Here is a 19,503-nt window from a genome sequence, read left to right on the forward strand (position 1 = left end):
ACTAAACGGGTTTCTGAACGCGCTAAACGGGTTTCTGAACGCACTAAACATGGGTTTTTGAACGCGCTAAACGTGTTTCTCAACGCGCCAACGTGGGTTTCTGAACGCACTAAACGGGTTTCTGAACACACTAAACATGGGTTTCTGAACACACTAAACATGGGTTTCTGAACGCACTAAACGGGTTTCTGAACGCATTAAACGGGTTTCTGAACACGCTAAACATGGGTTTCTGAACGCGCTAAACATAGGTTTATGAACGTAAATATTGTTTTTTGAACGCACTGAATGTATCTTTTTGAATTTGTTAAACAGGCGTTTAGCGAACAAGTGGAACACAGTTCTAGCTACCTGATATTAGCACATGTACCTACAGTTGGAAGAGATTTGGTGTGAAATGTTGAAACACTTTAAATCTCTCTCTAGGCTTTTTCTTTTCACAGTTCTATTTTAATAAGTGAAAGGCTTGATTTTGTACCATTCCAGTGATTAACAAACTGCAGCTAAAAATTCTCCTTCATGATGAATTTTCAAACGGGTGTCACTTCCTGGAGTCAAAAAGGACGCCATCCATCTGCCACTACTAAATCGACTCCCTGATTGGTGAAATCCAAATGGTTTACGTTTCACTTTGCGTTCAGTGGATGTACGTTTTTTTCATAGAGCGCAAACACGTTATAAAAACTTTTGATAGCATTTTTACAGACTCCTCATTGTAAGCGGTCTCTTAAACACATGTAGCTAAGCCTGGCGTGATTGTAGCATTACAGTTTCACCCCCTGAAAGCTCTCCGCATTTGCCTTTAAATTCCTGAGCGCAGACCAACACTGCGACACTGCCGTGTTTATTCCTTAAAGCGGTATTGACTTCCAAAAAGCACCAATTTACACAAATCCTGAGTGACAGACGGAATAAAAGCAGAAACCCATTTGCAAATGTGCATATAACAGTTTGCCTCATTCTCATTAAACAATAGTAATGTCCCTTTTTTGCTGCTTCTTTTTAAATAAAAGGGGAAAAAACACTCACACACACACTGGGCTTAATTGTACTTATCCCTTGTCTATCATAGAAATGTACAGCCGCCTGGCTGTGTGGACATCTTCCAACAGCAAAAAGCAAGAGAGGGGGGGGGGTGATGTGGGTGGGTTCTTTTAATGTGTTCATTTTCCATTTTCTTTCCTTTTTTCTGTGGAATAAGTTACCTGTGAGTAAAAGGGAGTCTGAGGGAGAGAGGGGAGATGAAGCAGTAGGAGTGAGGGGATTCTCTGAGACGTGTCGCCCATGCAGATGAGACTTATCTTGGTCGACCATGTGTGCACGAAGCCCCTAAACTGCCAGTCCCAAAGCATTGACTAGCTGTCAGCTCTGTCTCTTCCGCGTGGATTCGAAGAAGACTGCTGTGCCTTTCATTTAATATAAGCAAAGGGAAGAGGAGAGTGAGGAGAGCTGGGGGAAAATTGTTTTGCTAGTTTATTGTTGGTTTGTTTTTCTCCGTGTGAGACCAAGCTTTATCTGGAAGTCAGTTGCAGATACGGAATGGAGGAGGAAAAAAAAAAAAAAGACTGTTGATTTTAATGTGTTGGAAATAACAAACATAAATCCCTTTTGACTGCAACACTGCCTCCAAAAGTAAATGTTTTTCCTCGATTTTGTACAGAGAGCTCTGGCTTTACTGACATCATGAAAATCCAATGAAAAGTTACCCAAATGTGACCTTTTTTAGCATTTATTTAAACCGTTCCAGCTCATAAATTGATTTTCTCCCTTTTTTTTTTTTTTTTTTTAAGGAATCCCAGGAAGTGATTACATCAATGCCAACTACATCGATGGCTACAGGAAGCAGAATGCCTACATAGCCACACAAGGACCTTTACCAGAGACATTTGGTGATTTCTGGAGGATGATCTGGGAGCAGAGGAGCGCGGTCGTCGTCATGATGACCAAACTAGAGGAGAGATCCAGGGTAAACCATCTTTCTGTTGTCCTCCATGATTTGATTTCACTTTTCAGTAGTTTTACTTTTTTATTTGGCTTGTAACCCAGAAATAACTTGGTTAATCTACCATAATAATAATTTCCACATCTACTGATGTGTTAAATGTTTGATTTGAATATTCTCTTTTGCATTAATCCTGAAGTACATACTTTAGAATTTCACAATAAAAGTGGAATGTTTTTATTTGTTTTCTAGGACCTACTTCGAGAGTTTTTGAAGTGTTTTTTTTATTTTATGCAAGACTTGAGTTTGAATATTTCCATAAAAGAGAGAGCAAACATTTGCACAAAAAGTCTTATTTTGAAAATTCTTCAAATCCTGTTTGCTTAACTCTTTGAAACCCATTGCATTGCAAACATGTAGTTCATTCTAAAAGTAAAATATAAATAAAGTGATGGTTCCTTCAGGGTCTTAAAGTCTTAAAGCACTAAATTTATATATTTGGAAATAATACCTTAAAAGGTCTTGAATTTTGATATCTGAGCCTTAAATATATGCTGTTTGAAACTTCGCCATTTCACGTTAATTATCGAAAATGCAATTTTTATTTCGTTCAAGTCATGCAAAATAATAACCAGTCATTATGCACCACTACGCTGAATGCCGACCGCTGATTTAAAAAAATAAGAGCGCATTCTAAAGCATCACGGCATAGACCACAAACAAGTTACAGTTTTGATCATAAAATGGGAAGAAATAGGAAATAGGTTGAGAAATTGGTCATCATTTTTGGTATATGTGGCTTCAACTGTTGTGACCATACAATTTGTTGAAAAAAAGAATATACATAAAAGGGGAAAAAATGTTGAATGTCAACATTGGCACTAAAGCTCTGATGTTAAATATGATCCAGCAAGTGTTCACGTTGGGACGATCCGATCCAGTTTCCATGGGTCTCTGCATTAGCATTATGAAGTGTATGAGCTCCAGTGAGGTCTTCTGGCATAAAAATCTGTGTTTTCGGAGGACTGACACGTCTTCATTTGCTTTAAACATCTGCTGCTCAATTATTGGACAGTAAGCTCATGATAATGAGTCTTTGGTTAGTTCTGGTGTCACACACTGTCCATTACTCTTTGTTTCAACAGTATAATAACTACTGAGGAAACAGTATTAGTGGATAAATACACTTAAACTATTCCAAATACTCCAGACTCATGTAGACTCTCCTGAACTGGTGTAAATACGTAAAAATGTCACAAAAAGCATTTTTTTCTTTCTCACATCTAGACTGTTTTTCTAGCTTGACAGACATAAGACTAAAGTTATAAAGTGTTTTGTAGCCGTTCAGTAAAGTGCTGTAAAGTCAAATAACAATAAAGCTGAGACAAGAAGACTGGACCAATTGCTTACATTTGTAATTGTAGAGTATGTCATGAAAAGTAATGGCATTGTTCGCCGTATACAAATAGCTCAAGCTTTTCATTGATTAGAAAATTAAACCTGTCAGCAGCAAAAACTGGGTTTCAACATTTATTTTGCCATTATTTGACTTCTTGGAGTGGAACATTTGTGCACGGTGTGCAGACAGTTTGAAGAAATGCACACATGTGCTTTTTTTTTTCTATTTCAATGGGCAGAGAGCGTTCAGATGTGGTCTAATGTGACATTTCCTCTCCCCTGCAGGTAAAATGTGATCAATACTGGCCCACCAGAGGGACGGAGACGTACGGCCTCATCCAAGTCTCCCTGCTGGACACGGTGGAGTTGGCGACGTACTGCGTCAGGACGTTTGCGCTTTTCAAAGTAAGGGTTGTGGACGGCGGGGTCTTTGAGACATACCGGTTTGTTAAAGTCTTGAACTTCCTTCGTCGTCAGAACGGGTCAAGTGAAAAGAGGGAGGTGAGGCAGTTCCAGTTTACTGCGTGGCCAGACCACGGAGTACCGGAGCACCCTACCCCGTTCCTGGCCTTCCTGAGGCGGGTGAAGGCTTGTAATCCTCCAGATGCAGGGCCCATGGTGGTACACTGCAGGTAAGAAGGAACTGTTGGCTTTATCTAATGTAATTGATGTGTAGTTGGTGACGGGCCCCGCCCCTCCGCGCTCCACAGGGAATACACCTCAGCAGTGCAGCAAAAATGTCATACAAACTTCTTGAGTTTTTGTGATGAACCAGAAGAGTCACGTGACTGGAAAAAAAAAAAAATAATAAATCAGCGAATACGTAAAATCGCGAATAAAGAGACGCAATTAAGCAGGGAAACACTGTATATTGATAAATGAACATAAACATTGGGAAAAAATGGCTTTGGAATCCAATGCAGACCAAAGTTAAATTTATACAAACAGTATTTGACTAGAACTACAGAAAATAAACATAAACAGTGAAAAAAGTAACGAAAAATCTTCAGAGAAGTGATAAAACGTCAAAAATAAGCTTCTTTCATTAAAAAAATAGCCATTTTTAGGTAAAATTCTCAAAGTTAGAGAAGTCCAATTCCCAATCAAACCAGCCCACAGATCCTGAGTTTATATCCTGCATTCATTCTAAAGGAAAAAAATAAAATTTACTCTTATTTCAATTTTGAAGGAATGATCCAGACTCCTAACAGAGCTCATGCATATCAGTGTTTTTCTGCTTTACTCAAAAAGAAATAAAAATCTGCACCAAAATCAGCAAAATACTAAATACTGAAGTTGTTTGGTGCTAGTTTAGGATTTACTTGAACAGAATTAAAAGATAAAAAGGCAATTTACTGTGAGAAAAATACAGGAACTACTCGTTTTTAAAGACCCACTCCGATGAAAATTTTATTTTTTTTGTATTTTTCTGATGATGGACATATATTAAGAAAATTAAGCTTCAAACTGCATTTCTTTATTCAAATAGCAGACGAAAAAATGCAGATTGTATTCGTGATGTAAGGCACAAGTTCACTGCTCTTAGCTCACGGAGGAGGAGAAGGGGGGAGGAATGGCTCCGCCCACAACTCCGAGGCAAATTTCTCAAGAACTCCTCCTGCCACTCCACAGACTAAAATGTGCATAATCAAAGTTAAAAAACCACCAGGAACGCTTTAAAACAGATCAAAAGATGATCGACGTGGGAGTTACTGTATCATACGTCTCTGAAAATAGAATACTTACAAGTGCTGTGATATTTGTGAATAAACATCTGCTGAAGAGATTCTCATAGTTTTTAGTGGTTGACATGAAGGCTGATGGGAAAAAAAACAAACCAAGTTTTTGTCTGTTTGAATTCCCTTCAGCCAGAGACCATAATGGTGCTTTTTGTTTAGAAAAAAAATGGTTGTATCTGTTGTTTAGAAAATCCTTCTAAAAGTTAAACATTTATATTCCCACTTTCATGAGTAAATTCCTGTTTGAAGACGCGTTTAGCGTCCGGGTCCTTTCACTAAACCTCAAGTCAGGACTGTTTTCTCAGCAGCTGAAGGGCTATGTAAACATCTTGAGGTCACTAAGGAGTTCAGCCGGACAAAATTGAATGTTCCAGAGATCGGCGGCCTCTTACAGTCACCCGGAATGAAAACTGTTTTCAGACCACAATGTTAATATATTCAGCTGACTCAGCCAAGCCATTTTACCTTGATTGCATGTTTTTGTTGGCAGCAGAAAGTTTGGACAAACTGCAACGGTTAGCGTTCGTACAATTCACACAGGGATGTGACTCAGATGCCAGGGCGCGTCTCAGGAGCGGCACACACGATGTTTTCAGCGAGCACGTTTGTTCTAAAAGCTCTGTAACGTGGTACTTCAATAACAATAAACACATATTTTTATATTTATGGCTAAATAGTTAAGCTTAAACAAAATGCTCAGAGTGCATATAATGTTTGATCATATCAAAAGTCACATCAGATTTAAAAAAACACACAAATACAGTGTTGGTAGTAATGACCGTTAAGAATAATGGGGTTTCTGGTGGTTTTAATGTGAAGTTACAGACTAATCTAATTACTTTTAACGCCATCATAGTTACTTGGTATAAATAATGGTGTTACTTTACAGTTTATTGGTCAGCACCGAGCGCTTCTCAGCCACATATGTCACTTTTAAAGGACCTATTTCACGCAAAAAAAACTTTTGGAAGCTTTGAAATGTATTTTAATGTTCATTCCTCATGAAAAACAATCCCCAAAATGGTATTTTGATTAATTTATGCATTTGTGAGCATTTCTCTAAAACTCTCTACACACTTCAAGTATTTTTTCTCAAATATTTTATTTGTTATCCTAAAAACAAACAACAAAACTGCTCAGGTAATTACTTTAACATGTAAGCTCAAAAATACAAAACCTATTTTTTCTTGAATCACTTACTCTGCTGTGTTGTGTTGTTGTTAATGCTATGGTCACAAATACAACTTCCACTGCGTGACGGGGAGACATCAGCAGAATCTTCAAGATTTCATGACAGTTTTTTTTTTTTTTTTTTTTTTAAATCATTGTCGTGATCATAAGTGTAGTAGTGTTGCCACAAACGATTATTTTAATAGTCGGCTAATCACCGATTATTTCCGATTAGTCGACTAACTTTAAACTAACTAAAAATTAGATATATAACATTAAGATGTTAGACCTGATAGCTGAAAATTATGGAGTTTATAGCTAAAATTGCTGAAGCTTATAGGCAACTAAAATATTAGCTAAACTCCAAAACAGCCTAAAAACAAAAAAAAATCCTGAATTAGCCAAAATAGCTAGCATGCAACTGAAATATTAACTAAACTCCAAAATAGCCTAAAAAAACATAAAAAATCCTAAATTACCCTAAATAGCTAGCTTGTAGCTTAAATGTTAGCTAAATTCCAAACTAATCCAAAAAACTTAAAAAAAATCCTAAATTAGCCAAAATAGCTAGCATCTGACTGAAATATTTGCAAAACTCCAAATTAGCCTAAAAAAACCTTAATAAATACCAAAATAGTCCAAGAAGCTGGCATAAGCTAGCATTATAATTTTCAACTTTACTAAACTCTGACTCCAGATAACATAAAGTAACGACTAATCGACTATTTTAATAGTGGATTAGTCGTTGATTAGTCGACTAACCGTGGCAGCCCTAAAGTGTAGATGTTGGACGTCAGGCGTACAGATTGACCCGGTTTCTATAAACTCCTGGGCTACTGGGCAGCTGCTGGCTGGTTCCACTTGATATGGACAGAGACATTTACACATCGTCCAGTCGGAGCTGCTTCCAGCCCACGAACCAGCCTATGGCATCATCCCTGTCTGTAATCTCAAAATGTGTCACTGACCGTTGTCAACTTTTAGAGAAAAATGGTCCGGTCATCATAGAATTTGAACCGTTTCTTAAAAGTATTGCGCGGTGAGTAAAAGTACAACTGCTACCTCCCTTAAAAATACCGTTGCGCTGTCGTGTGGTGACATTTTGGGATATGTGACTATAGTCTAATTCCTCTTTCCACTGAGTGGTCCAGACCAGTCTGGTCCTCTATTGGCCAGTTTAGAATGGTCTGGGCAATTCAAGCAAGGTGTGGACCATCAAGGGTGTAGACCAGGGGTATTCAAATCCAGGCCTCGAGGGCCGGTGTCCTACATGTTTTCCAACCAACCTTCCATTGAAGCTCCTTATTGGCTAAACATACCTGATCCTGGAAATTAGCAGCCAATAAGGAGCTTCAATGGAAGGTTGGTTGGAAAACATGTAGGACACCGGCCCTCGAGGCCTGGATTTGAATACCCCTGGTGTAGACCGATGACGAAGCTGTGCGTCATAACTGTGCAACAACAGGTAAAAGTCATGACAACAACAATGAAGGTTGTGCATCGGCTCATTTCTTTAGTATTTTGTTTATTCAAAGAATTTAATATTATATTATAAAGAAAACAACTGAACGTTTGGAAACGATGGTGCTAGTCGCACGGTTTTCGGTTGTCGTAATACTTTTCCGCCAATCAATGGATTTCATGGCCCTAACTGGTCCGTTCCATTTTTTATATGGATCTACAACCAGACAGCTCTGGTCACATGACTGATGAAGCAGTATAATATGCTATAGGAATACTGAATTAACTCACCTAATAATGGAAAAACACCTAGAAAAGACACATTTATTTTCAATCAATTAGTAATCTGTTCTTTATTAGAGTAATAAATACAAAAATTGTGCTTGATATAGAAACTTACGTGCAATTTACCAAAATTTAAGCCATATTTTAGACAAGAAACTTTTAGAGTTTAGACTCTTTTAATGCGGTTCCTGCTTTTGAAGTATTTATACATCTAACTGTCTAAAGCGATGTCCTCTATTAGGGGTAAGCCAGTTGTCCTGGTGAGTTTCAGTTAATGGATGAGAGCAGACTTCATAGGCAGAGCAGCAGAAACTGTGACAGGCTAGCTGACAGCTAGAGATTTTTTTTAACAATACATATGTAATTGCTTTCACTGCTGCTCGGGCCTTATCTTCACGGGACCCGCTGCAGCTGTGTTTTACGCCCGCTGTATCTCTCCCATCCCTTATTCCCAAAACTCTTGGAAAGCATATCGCTCTGACACTTGCTGTGTGTCGACATCCAAAGAAGCTGGTTTTGACTGGCTGAAAAGGCAGTGTCAGGTCATTAGTGCGGTCAGCCTGCCAGCTCTCCGTCAGCTGCCAACCGTACTGACAGCTTTCTGCTCCATCTCACCTCCCCACACACACACCTCACTCGTCAGTAATAGAATATTACAGATGTAATTAATATTTTCAGGCTCTACATCTGGGAAAAACATGCAGCAAAAAAACAGTTTTAAAACTAAACTAAATTTAATGCAGCTGCAGTTTGGCTGCCTTTTAGTCCTCATCTTCCTCCATCTTCATCTTCCTGGCTCTGTGCTGTCAACGTTGTCACTTCCCTCTTTGCAGGTCATGGCTCTCACGCGTCTAGGTGTGCTCTGGATCATGTTTTTTGGATTGCAAACAGCTGGGTAGAGGAGGAAATCTCCAGTTTCCTTATCCTCACCCGAAGGACCCAAAGTGCTTTCAAACCTGGAAGTAATTAATTTCTCAAATATCCCAAGATGCTGTTTTTTTGCAGCCCAATCCTCACATTTTAATTTGTCTCAGAGCTGTCGGGAGTTTTGCTAAATTCCCCTAAACTTGCAGGAGCTGATCAGATCATTTGCTCCTATTTTGGTTGGTCTCATTTGCAGCTTCACAGTTTTAGTGTGGTGTTATACAGTCTTGACTCTGGTATGTCTGCCTCTTCATCCAAAACTTAAACAATCCGACTCCTGTGTCCTCTCCTTACTTGTTGAGTTTCTTGTTTTGCATTATAAATCATGTATTTTTGAACTTCCAAAATTAAACTTTTTGTCATCCATGGTGAAAATGGATCCTGTTCAGCGTGTAAGATCAGTGCGGGGACTTGTGACTCGATGACATGTAAGATCACGATTGGTGTGGACAATTGGAGCGCCATCACGTGACGTGATGTGACACACTTGCGCCATTAATGTGCATCGAGTCTTCCAAAGTGAACAATTGAGAATGTCCGAACAAGTACACAAAGAATCACAATAAATCAACTGCAAAAACCAATCCGATCGAGAGAATCCTGTGATGACAGGATAGCACTCACATATTTTAGAGAGAAAACAGGCTGGGAAGTGTGAAGTGGGTGCTAGCGTTTAGCATGCTAGTTTGGTTCATTGTCGATTTATATATTTTTATTAATGTTTTAAAACATAGCAAATGTTATTCAGATGTATTTATGTGCGAACAGCACAAAAACGGATTGAAATTCACGTTGATCTCTTGTAATTGTGCGGCCAAGATGCACATTGCTGCAATTCCCGCGTGTAATTAAGTGCGTCCAAAATATCAAATATGTTTTATATTATGTGCTTTTAAGGCTAAATTTTGTTGTTGGTTGCATGTATTTTAAGGTTAAATTTTGTTGTCGGTCGTACATATTTTAAGTGCTTTTAAGGCTAAATTTTCTTGTTAGTTGCATGTGTTTTTCTATAAAAGAATGACTATTTGCATGTAATTTTCACAATTCGTTTGACCAGTGTTGAACTTCTCTCTTGGTCGCACAGACCAGAGGAAGTCCAGCCAGAATTTGCAGAGCTCACCTTTTGACATAAACACAGAAGAGAGCAGCTGTTAGGGAAAGAGCTGTCAATGCAAAAATAATCAAATTTAATAATGAGGGAAAAGAACTTTAGGTTACAAGAGGAAACGTAAAATGAAAACAAAAATATGTAGCGCCTGAGGAGATCTCAATATTAAGTATTTTGTGGTGTTTCCACAAAATACTTAAAAATTAAAAAATAAAATAAAATAAAATAATATAAATAAAATACAAAATAAATAAATTAAAAAAAAAAAAAGTATTTTGTGGTGTTTCCGTAGTGTGATGTCATCACTAGTTGCGAGCCCCCGTACCGATCCGGCAGGTCGAACACATATGCTACCCACACCTGTGTTATCTGCGGCGTTAACGTTCATTTTTGAATAGGTTTGTTACCTTAAATATTAAAAAAATAAGTCATAAAGTTTTATTTTGAAACTACAATGGAAGTTTTTGTTTTGAAATACGGACCTGTTTCCTGTTTTTTGACTTTTTGCCACAACATTGTCGCATCAACGAAATGGAAATAGAACTCTTTTTTTGTGTAAGTCAGCCTTTAACTAGACTTTAACTGGGAAAACCTTCACCAATCTCTTGAGTTCTCATCCCTCCCACTGAAAAATCCCTCCTCAAACGGAGGCCATTGCTCACACCTCACAGGCGTGTTCGCTTAATGAATGGAATAGCCCGTGGACTTTGACTGAAGTGCAAAGACTTCATTTGTAAACGGCGAGCCCTGTGGGAGGAGTGTTAACTAGAACAATTTACCTCAACCCCGTTGCCCTACAGTAAATAAATTGTCATCAGAAAGCGTGTCTCTTGCTGAGCAGTACTCAAACATGTCCGGTGCACGGGGTGAGCGTTTCTTAATGGTCAGCGTTGTGCAGAGAGCGCCACATTTGTCCAGCGTGTCGAGTTTAGCCTTGGAGAAAAAGGGTCACCGTTTGCCTATTCGCTGGAGTAATCACTTCTTTCACCTGTGCATTTCACACACAAATGTGAAAATGCAGCCGTGTGAATGACCTGCCTTTCAGAGCCTATTAGCCAGCTCTTATGCCATTTAGGTGCACTGTCACCTAATTGCCTTAATTGTATTCAGCTGCACTTCTCCAAAGTTGGCCGCAGAAAGAGATGTTGCTCTCAAATTTGCGGCTGTGTATCGCATTTGCTCTAGTGGCTCTTTACAAAACCAGGAGACAAAGGTTAAATCTTCCTGTTGCTTAAGTGATTAGTCGATCGAGTGCAGAACATAGGTGGGGTCTAAAGGAGAAGGACTAGATTGCAAACCCTGTTTGGAGCGAGATTAAGGGTGAGTGGCAAGTCTTGTGCTGCTCAGAGCCACTTCACATTCAATTATACTGGAGGGTTTAACTTGTGGCCTCATCGTTGGAAGACCCACTCCAATGAAAACAGTGTTTTTAGCATGTTCTTGTGGCAATTTGCTCATGATGGAGGACGTCAGGAGAAGTTCTAATAAAAATGTTCAGATCTTTGTAAACATTGTTCTGCTTCTCCTGGAGGGCGTTTCCATTTGGCCACTAGGTGAAGATCGCTGTAGAAGTACACCTTCCTGTTATGGAAGTAGAAAGTATGAGGAAAAAATAGTGTTTTAAACCACAAATTCTTACAAAAAAAAATCCTTCAAAGAGTTTGGAAAATAAATGCCTGTGAGTTTATAAAAAGTTTATCAGTAATGTGTTTAGGTCGACCGAGTGTTAGCATTAGCCGTCCTATGGGAAATTCCATTCAACGTTAGCATTAAGCTAGCAAACTTTAGCTTTATTTGCTGAATCGATTTATATCTTTTATGAATCGATTATCGTTCTATTAGGCGCAAATCGATTAAAATCCATCGATTTTATTGATCCAGTTCTAGTTGAGAGGGGCTGTAAGCTAGCAGGAGAGAGTTTAAACACCTACGGCTCTGGAGCCACATGAGGCTCTGTAACCCCTCCATTGTGGCGCTCTGGTTTAAGAAAAATACAATATTTTTAATTTAAAAAAGTAACATATTTTAGGTTTTTATTAAGGAAAAAAAATGTATCAACTCTTTCACAAACAAAAGGAAAGCATGTATCACTCCACCAGGACCCTGACTACAATACCCATAATGCTCCAACAAAATATCAAGCAGCTTGGCTTCATAATTTACCAAAACTGAAACATTTTGACAGTTTTTTTTCATGCTGTTTACCACAGAAAATCATTTTAAAGTCTGTACACACAAGCAGGATTTAAGATGCACTTTCTGTTTTTGAATACAAATTTAAGGATTTTAATTATGGATAACATGATAAGGGTCACTTCATTAGCTGTGGTTTATGTATTTTTTATTTAGCTTTATGAATTTTTGGTTGATATGCACCACAACTTGTGGTTTTGTGTTTATTTTTCACCACTACTGCATTGAGATGATTTTATGTGGTACAGGATGTCTTTTATTTTGAAAAAAAAGTAATGTAGACCTCAAAAGAATTAGAAACTAATTCACATTTTGAAAAAAAGGCTATTTTTCTCTTAAAGTTTCTGTTTTATTTATGCTTGAAAAAACAAATGTATTTATCATAATAGTAACAAAACCATAAATACAAATCAGTATTTTCTTTTTCTAAAAGTTAAAATAAGACGTGGTTCTTGCTGGTATGTTATCAGTAGGAAATCCTCCAGAATGGATTTAACTATTAAAGGTTGGCGACCCGGGTCTAAACGAAGGGATGATGGGAAGTGAGGGTAGGCTTACTCCGCGGCAACAACTACAACGGCATAATTATGATCAAAAAATGATTGAAGTGGGTCTTCAGCTGCTGAGACTTGGCGCCCCTCACCTCCCTTTGTCCCCGTTTGTGTTGTTGCAGTGCCGGCGTGGGACGCACGGGCTGCTTCATCGTGATCGACGCCATGCTGGAGCGCAACAAGCACGAAAAGACGGTGGATATATACGGGCACGTGACGCTAATGCGTGCCCAGCGCAACTACATGGTCCAGACGGAAGACCAGTACGTCTTCATCCACGACGCTCTCCTGGAGGCCGTCAACTGCGGCACCACCGAAGTGCCCGCCAGAAACCTCTACGCCTACATCCAGAAACTGACCCAGATAGAGGGCGGCGAGAACGTCACTGGCATGGAACTGGAGTTCAAGGTAGCGGCTGTTCAAGAATCCAGCAGACAGCATGGGGCCTGTGGTTTCTCCTCTGTTCTTTTTTCACTTGATGGGTCTTTGTGTGGAAGCACATACACTGAATTCCCTCGTTTTGGTTTCCCCCTCCTCTTCATGAGTAACGGGGGTCTTCGCTTACATAGAAATGCCAAACACAGGTTTTCCTGACCACAGAACGGCTTCCAGAAGGGAATTCAGAGCAGAAGGCTTCACCAACCTTCAGTTTCATGGAGTGTTCTTGCTGCGTGCGTTTTATTCCTTTGCTTGTCACGCTCACACTGTCAGGTCCGCTGATGGATGTTGATTCCATTAGATGAACAGGCTGGATTACGCTGAACTTTTGTCTGCTCGATGTTTCTGCCTTCCAATCATTTTATGTCTTGATTGGACGAATATCTATGTTTTTCTTCCCTCCTGGTTCTTAAGATTCTCTGCATTCAGGGATTTTTTTTCTCAAAATGCACTTTTTTTCTCTTCCCCTGCAGCGTTTAGCTAACACTAAAGCCCACACATCACGATTCATCAGTGCCAATCTCCCCTGCAACAAGTTCAAGAACCGCCTTGTCAACATTATGCCATACGAGTCCACGCGAGTGTGTCTTCAGCCTATTCGAGGGGTCGAAGGCTCCGACTACATCAACGCCAGCTTCATAGACGGCTACAGGTACAAATCCAAACCAACAAAGTCATAAAACATCTCTAGTGAGTCATTAAATCGTGTCATTCCCTCCTTCAGGCAACAGAAAGCTTACATAGCAACACAGGGACCACTGGCAGAGACTACAGAGGACTTCTGGAGAATGCTCTGGGAACATAATTCTACCATTGTTGTCATGCTTACCAAGCTAAGAGAAATGGGCAGGGTGAGCAAACTCCTCCCACCTCATGACGCCTCTATACAAACCCACTATAAACGCTTTGATGTCACAAATTTGCTCCTTTTTTTTCCCCGCTCTCCAGGAAAAATGCCACCAGTACTGGCCAGCAGAGAGGTCGGCCAGATACCAGTACTTTGTAGTGGATCCCATGGCGGAGTACAACATGCCCCAGTATATTCTGAGGGAGTTCAAAGTGACTGATGCCAGAGTAAGCTCATGAGGGCTTCAGGTTTTAAATGCTGTGATCGTCCGTTCAGTCCACACTGTGTTGCCAGATAAAGCTACAATTTTCCAGCCCAAAATCCATCTAAAAACCGCCACATCCCACAGAAGTCCACCCTAAAAGTCATCCAGTATACTAACCATTTTAAGTAAAAGTTTAAGTTTTAGACATTTTTAATGATATTACATCAAACATCATTGCATTTTGATTATTAACAACCACTCAAGAACAAAACTCAAGAACTTCTCCTATGTCCCCTCCCCCTTTTGTTTTTGCAGTTTTTTTTCTCAAACATAAAAAATAAGGAAGTAGAAAAAACAAAACTAATCATCAATTATTAGGGTTCTGATAAAACTTTTGATCAAAAGTGATATTCAATCTTGCATTTCTTTACTTTTTCTGAATTTAGGTGAGGCAAATATCCTTCTAAAACCTATTAACGAGTAATTCATTGAAAAATAACACTATTTTTGCTAATATAACACTGTTTAAATATGAATAAAACATTAAAAGCTAAATCAAAACAATTTATGACCATTTTTTTCTAATTTTTTGCAACACTAACAGTAAAAATCTGAACAACAATATTTATTACTATTATTTATCACAAAAAATACACATTTTGTAATTTCAGTGCGTCTTTACTGTAAATCCAAGCGTGAAATACATACTCCATTAAATAGAAAGTGAGGACGTGTCATAAAAATGTCAAGAATATATGAAAAAATGGAGAAAGTATTCCATTATCAGCACATGCAGAGTAAGCTTAAGGGACGCATTCAACCCAGTTTGCACGGGATTGCACAACCGGCCGAGAGGCAAAGCTGGAAACATGCAAAAAAAACACCGATTTAGAGCGTAGGAATAATTTAAATGATTGGAATTGTAGATTAGTGGACATATTTTTATTCTAAAGCAACTTTTGCCTGATAGTTCAGGATCAAAACCGCCCAATCTGGCAACAATGTCCAGATTCTTCAAGGATTAACCATTTAATCTTTAAACCAAGTGTCTCATTTAATCAAAGTTAATTTTTCTTTACTTTTCTTACAAGATTCTGACAATCAACAATGATTTTGATATTTGCAGGTTTTACTTTCATCATTTCTCTCCCTAAACAAATGTAAATGACACACATCAGCTTGTAAAAATAAATAAATAAATAAGAATTTGCCGCCAGCAGCACTGAGCTGCCAGTTCCCTAATTCCATCAAAGGCTCAGACAAACACGTGGTTCCTCCGAACGGCTCCGTCAATGGGAATTATTTCCTTATCGAGGGGATGTGACATCATTTGTGAAACGCACACCCTTCAATTGAAAACCTCTCAAAAGAACCCTGCATCTTTAGTGTTTAAGTACATTCAGGTAGAACATGACAGACATTTCTAATGACAGCAAATTTAAAGGTGTTTTTCTGAATGTTGGCTCACATTTAAAAGGTTTTTCCTTTTCGTCTGTTGCAGGATGGACAGTCCAGAACGGTTAGGCAGTTCCAGTTCACGGACTGGCCTGAACAAGGAGTGCCAAAATCAGGGGAGGGTTTCATCGATTTCATAGGCCAAGTTCATAAAACGAAAGAGCAGTTTGGTCAGGATGGTCCTATCTCAGTTCATTGTAGGTAAGTGAGCGAGCGCTGCAGGGAGTCCTACACAAACGCGACACAAACTGTGTTTTTGTGTTGTTGTTGACGTCTCGCTAAGTCTATGTTTTTGTGTGCAGCGCTGGTGTTGGTAGAACCGGAGTCTTCATCACCCTCAGCATCGTCTTGGAAAGGATGAGATACGAGGGAGTAGTAGACATCTTTCAGACGGTTAAAATGCTACGGACGCAAAGACCAGCCATGGTTCAGACGGAGGTGGGATCTGTGTTTCATGAAAAAACGAGAATACTGTACATTTTAGAGGAGCGAGAGGTCGGAATCGACTGGACTCATGTTAATTTAGTAAACTTTAAGAGTCTTCATCAGACAGAAAAGAAAAACTTAGGCAAATTTTATCATTTAATTGGGTTTCAGGGTTTTTATAGATCATTTAATTGAACCCAAATAAGTTAAATAAACCTATAAATCATCTATCATGTTTGTCCTACTGCCTTACTGTTGTGGTAAACTGTGGAATAAGTTATATCACCATCTGAGTTATGACATTCATATGACTTTTTTGGTTTGCTCCGAAAAAGTCTTCACAATGATTTTTGATGTTTTTGTTTTCTTTTTAATTGTTCAGTATAAAAAAAGAATAACTCCTCAGTAGTGTCAAAGTAAAGGTTGAAAAACTTCATAAAACCACTGTTTTAGTTTTATTTTGATCACCAAATGCACCAAAACGTCACAAATTAAAATGTTTCACAGCAATTATTAAATTAAAAATTGCAATTAAACTCGATTAATTTGATTAACTAATTGCAGGTCATGTTACAAATTAGTTCTTTTTATAAATGTCTCTTTCTTTTTGCTTAGTATTCACGATTTAAATAAAAATAATAAATTCACAAATGTGATTTTGAGCTTGTTTTCCTAAAAAAAAAAAATGTCTATCATCAGTAAAATGTCACAATCGTGTTAAAATGTGACTCCGATCTTTATTTGATGTATTGTAAAAGCGTTTCTCGTGGTTTTGTAATTATGATTATGTTGATTTTAGGAAAAATCCACAAATATGTGTTGTTTTCTAGGATAGGGCTTAGATTCTACAGAGCGGCAGGACTTCAGTAGAAATCTGCTCACTGTCTCACTCAAATCAACTTTAGCGTTACTCATGCCATTTTTAGCCAAAGTAAAAACGTTTTCTAGGACTTTGTTTCTTCATAGGTCCATTAGAAATTCACCTCTAAGCTGTGGGCGGGACTGTTGGTGCGGAGTAAGCCTGCCCCTACTCCCCGTCATCCATCTGTTTGTGTTCTCCCGCTAGTTCACAACCCCAGATTGGAGCTATCCAGTTGGACGAGGAAAATGACTTCATCCATCTGCTCCTGATTCACAACTATTTAAATAAAAATGCTATTTTGTGCTTAATTTTATTAATATATATCAGAAAACTGCCTAGAGAACATGTGTAGAGCTGTTTTTGTTTGTGTTTTGACAAAAGTATCCAACTAATTAATACAAGGAAAAGGATTTAGTGAAACTTTCTCAAACTTTTGGTTTTCCCTCTGCAGGATCAATACCAGTTCTGCTACAGAGCGGGCTTGGAGTACTTGGGAAGCTTTGATCACTATGCAACGTAAAAGACCCAGTATCGGAAGATAAAAGCAGAGGACACTTTGGAACCACAAACCCCAGTGAGCCTCTCCTCTGAGCCATAAACTCCTGCTTCAGAAAGTACTCCTTAACTCCTTGCTAACAACTCATTAAGTGTTGGATGTGCGACATGACTTGTCCAAAATAAAGTAAAATAAAAGAGAAAAAAAACAAAAGATGATTCCTGCAGGACCAAGTATTTCCCAACCCGAACAAAAACCTTGCCTTGACTCAGAGTGGGGAATCCTGACTGTTGAAGCATCGTTTCTGTGCTTCGAGGATTCACTTTGGGGCTCCGAGAACTCAACGAAAGCCGCACAACACGACGCCAGACGCCGCATCAGTGATCACGAACATTACGAGAGGCATCAGAGGCACTTCAAGAGCGGGGGGGAAACCTCACGCACATTGTAAAGAATTCTCTCACAATCATCGCAAAAGAAGACGCCGCCTGTCCCGACCACAACAGGACAAACTCCAAAGTAATAAGACTTTCGTCCCCCCCTCCTTTGTTTTTCCTGTGTCAAAGGTCATCATCAACAATTCTGGAGCGAGAGGGTAAATGATTTATGAGAAAAGAAAATAAAAAATATATTTGATTTAGTTTTTTAGTACTTTATTATACAGCTGATGTGCTTCTTCTTTTTTTTACAAAACCTTTATTGCTTAGGAATAAGTGACGACATAATGGCGTAAACCTTTTTTTTTCTTCTTTTTTTTTAAAGCTGTAGAACTGTTCTAGCATTTGTGCCGTTTTTTTTTTCTTCTTTTCCGTTCACCAAACCACATTTAAACTACTGCAATATTTTTGTTTGTGTTTACATCTCCTAAATCCTCCCATCAAACAAACAAACAAACAAACCGGGGCTTTGTGGAATCAACAGGGATGAGCAAAGTATGAAGTTGCTGCTACCGATTATCTTAGTTCTTCCACGTGATGATGAAAGAGCCTGATGGGTCAAAAATATATATCTATGAAACATACATTTTATGGTAAATATGTATAACAAAAGTATAAATAATAAATCTATTTATAGGTGAAAGTTTATGGAAATCGGATGAAAGCTTTCAACAGTTGGGAGATTTTTCACTGGAATGCACATCAGTAGGACTATTCTGACTCAGTGCATCTTTTCTTGTGCAATAAACACGTGTTTGAGATGAAATAATATTCCGTCATGAGATTAATGTCCTCCCCCACCTCTGGGTGCCAGTCAGTCACTTAGCATAAATCAGAGGGGTCGCACAGCTCCAGCAGGGCAACGTACAAAGACTTCACTTTCTGTTGGTCATTCAAAGGGTCATTTTTTGGTTTTTGCATTTAGAGTGCCTTATATTTATGCCTGTTTTTATAATGTTTCATTTACCATTAATGTATATTTTCGGAGTAATCAAGGCATTTAGTGTAACTTCTGTTTTCTTTACCTCTAGTATTCAAATCGTCACATTATGAGGTTATATATGCAAATAAGTATCTTTTTTTTTATCATTTTCAGTGGCCTTACAGTGCCTGAGTGAATTATAAATTTTTTCGAATTTGACCCACTAATCCTCACGAAAGGGGTGACAATCCCAAACAATTTTTCATTTATTTGATTTTTTTAAGCAGCATCTCTACTTTGTCTCTGTGGATGTGCATTCCAGGTGCTTTCTTTCCCTTTCCTGATTCTCTTCATCGTGTTTTGGGATATAAAGTGCTATTATTTAATCTAATGGTATGTTTTTTATTTTTTCCTCATTTTTTTTTTCCATATGCACGGGAAAACATTGCAGATTGGCCACAGCTGGCCTGGTAGGAGGACTTGCACTTTTGTCTATCTTTGTACTATGCACTGCCCTATTGATTCTAGACCCAATAATATATTACTTGAACCCATCTACAGAAAAAGGAAGTCTCCGAAAGCATTCACTTTACGTGTATGTAAATAACACAAAAAGATACCAACCACTGAAAAAGACAAAAAAA

General features: G+C 38.5%; 1 protein-coding gene across 44 annotated transcripts in view; it reads left to right on the top strand.

Annotated features, from left to right (window-relative positions):
- Window positions 1-19,503, top strand: part of LOC112155773 (protein tyrosine phosphatase receptor type D) — a 454,394-nt gene that overhangs the window by 434,449 nt on the left and 442 nt on the right. For all 44 annotated transcript variants that reach the window (XM_024287656.2, XM_024287657.2, XM_024287659.2 and 41 more), the window contains 10 exons: window positions 1,791-1,966; window positions 3,626-3,745; window positions 3,818-3,972; window positions 12,894-13,179; window positions 13,683-13,861; window positions 13,934-14,060; window positions 14,158-14,283; window positions 15,763-15,917; window positions 16,019-16,154; window positions 17,456-19,503. The exon at window positions 17,456-19,503 is cut by the window's right edge and continues 442 nt beyond it. In XM_024287656.2, coding sequence (XP_024143424.1) covers window positions 1,791-1,966; window positions 3,626-3,745; window positions 3,818-3,972; window positions 12,894-13,179; window positions 13,683-13,861; window positions 13,934-14,060; window positions 14,158-14,283; window positions 15,763-15,917; window positions 16,019-16,154; window positions 17,456-17,524 — 1,529 coding nt within the window. In that variant the 3' untranslated portion in view covers window positions 17,525-19,503. The remainder of the gene's footprint in view (window positions 1-1,790; window positions 1,967-3,625; window positions 3,746-3,817; window positions 3,973-12,893; window positions 13,180-13,682; window positions 13,862-13,933; window positions 14,061-14,157; window positions 14,284-15,762; window positions 15,918-16,018; window positions 16,155-17,455) is intronic.

This window comes from Oryzias melastigma, linkage group LG18 (genome assembly GCF_002922805.2).
Source record: "Oryzias melastigma strain HK-1 linkage group LG18, ASM292280v2, whole genome shotgun sequence".
NCBI lineage: Eukaryota > Metazoa > Chordata > Actinopteri > Beloniformes > Adrianichthyidae > Oryzias > Oryzias melastigma.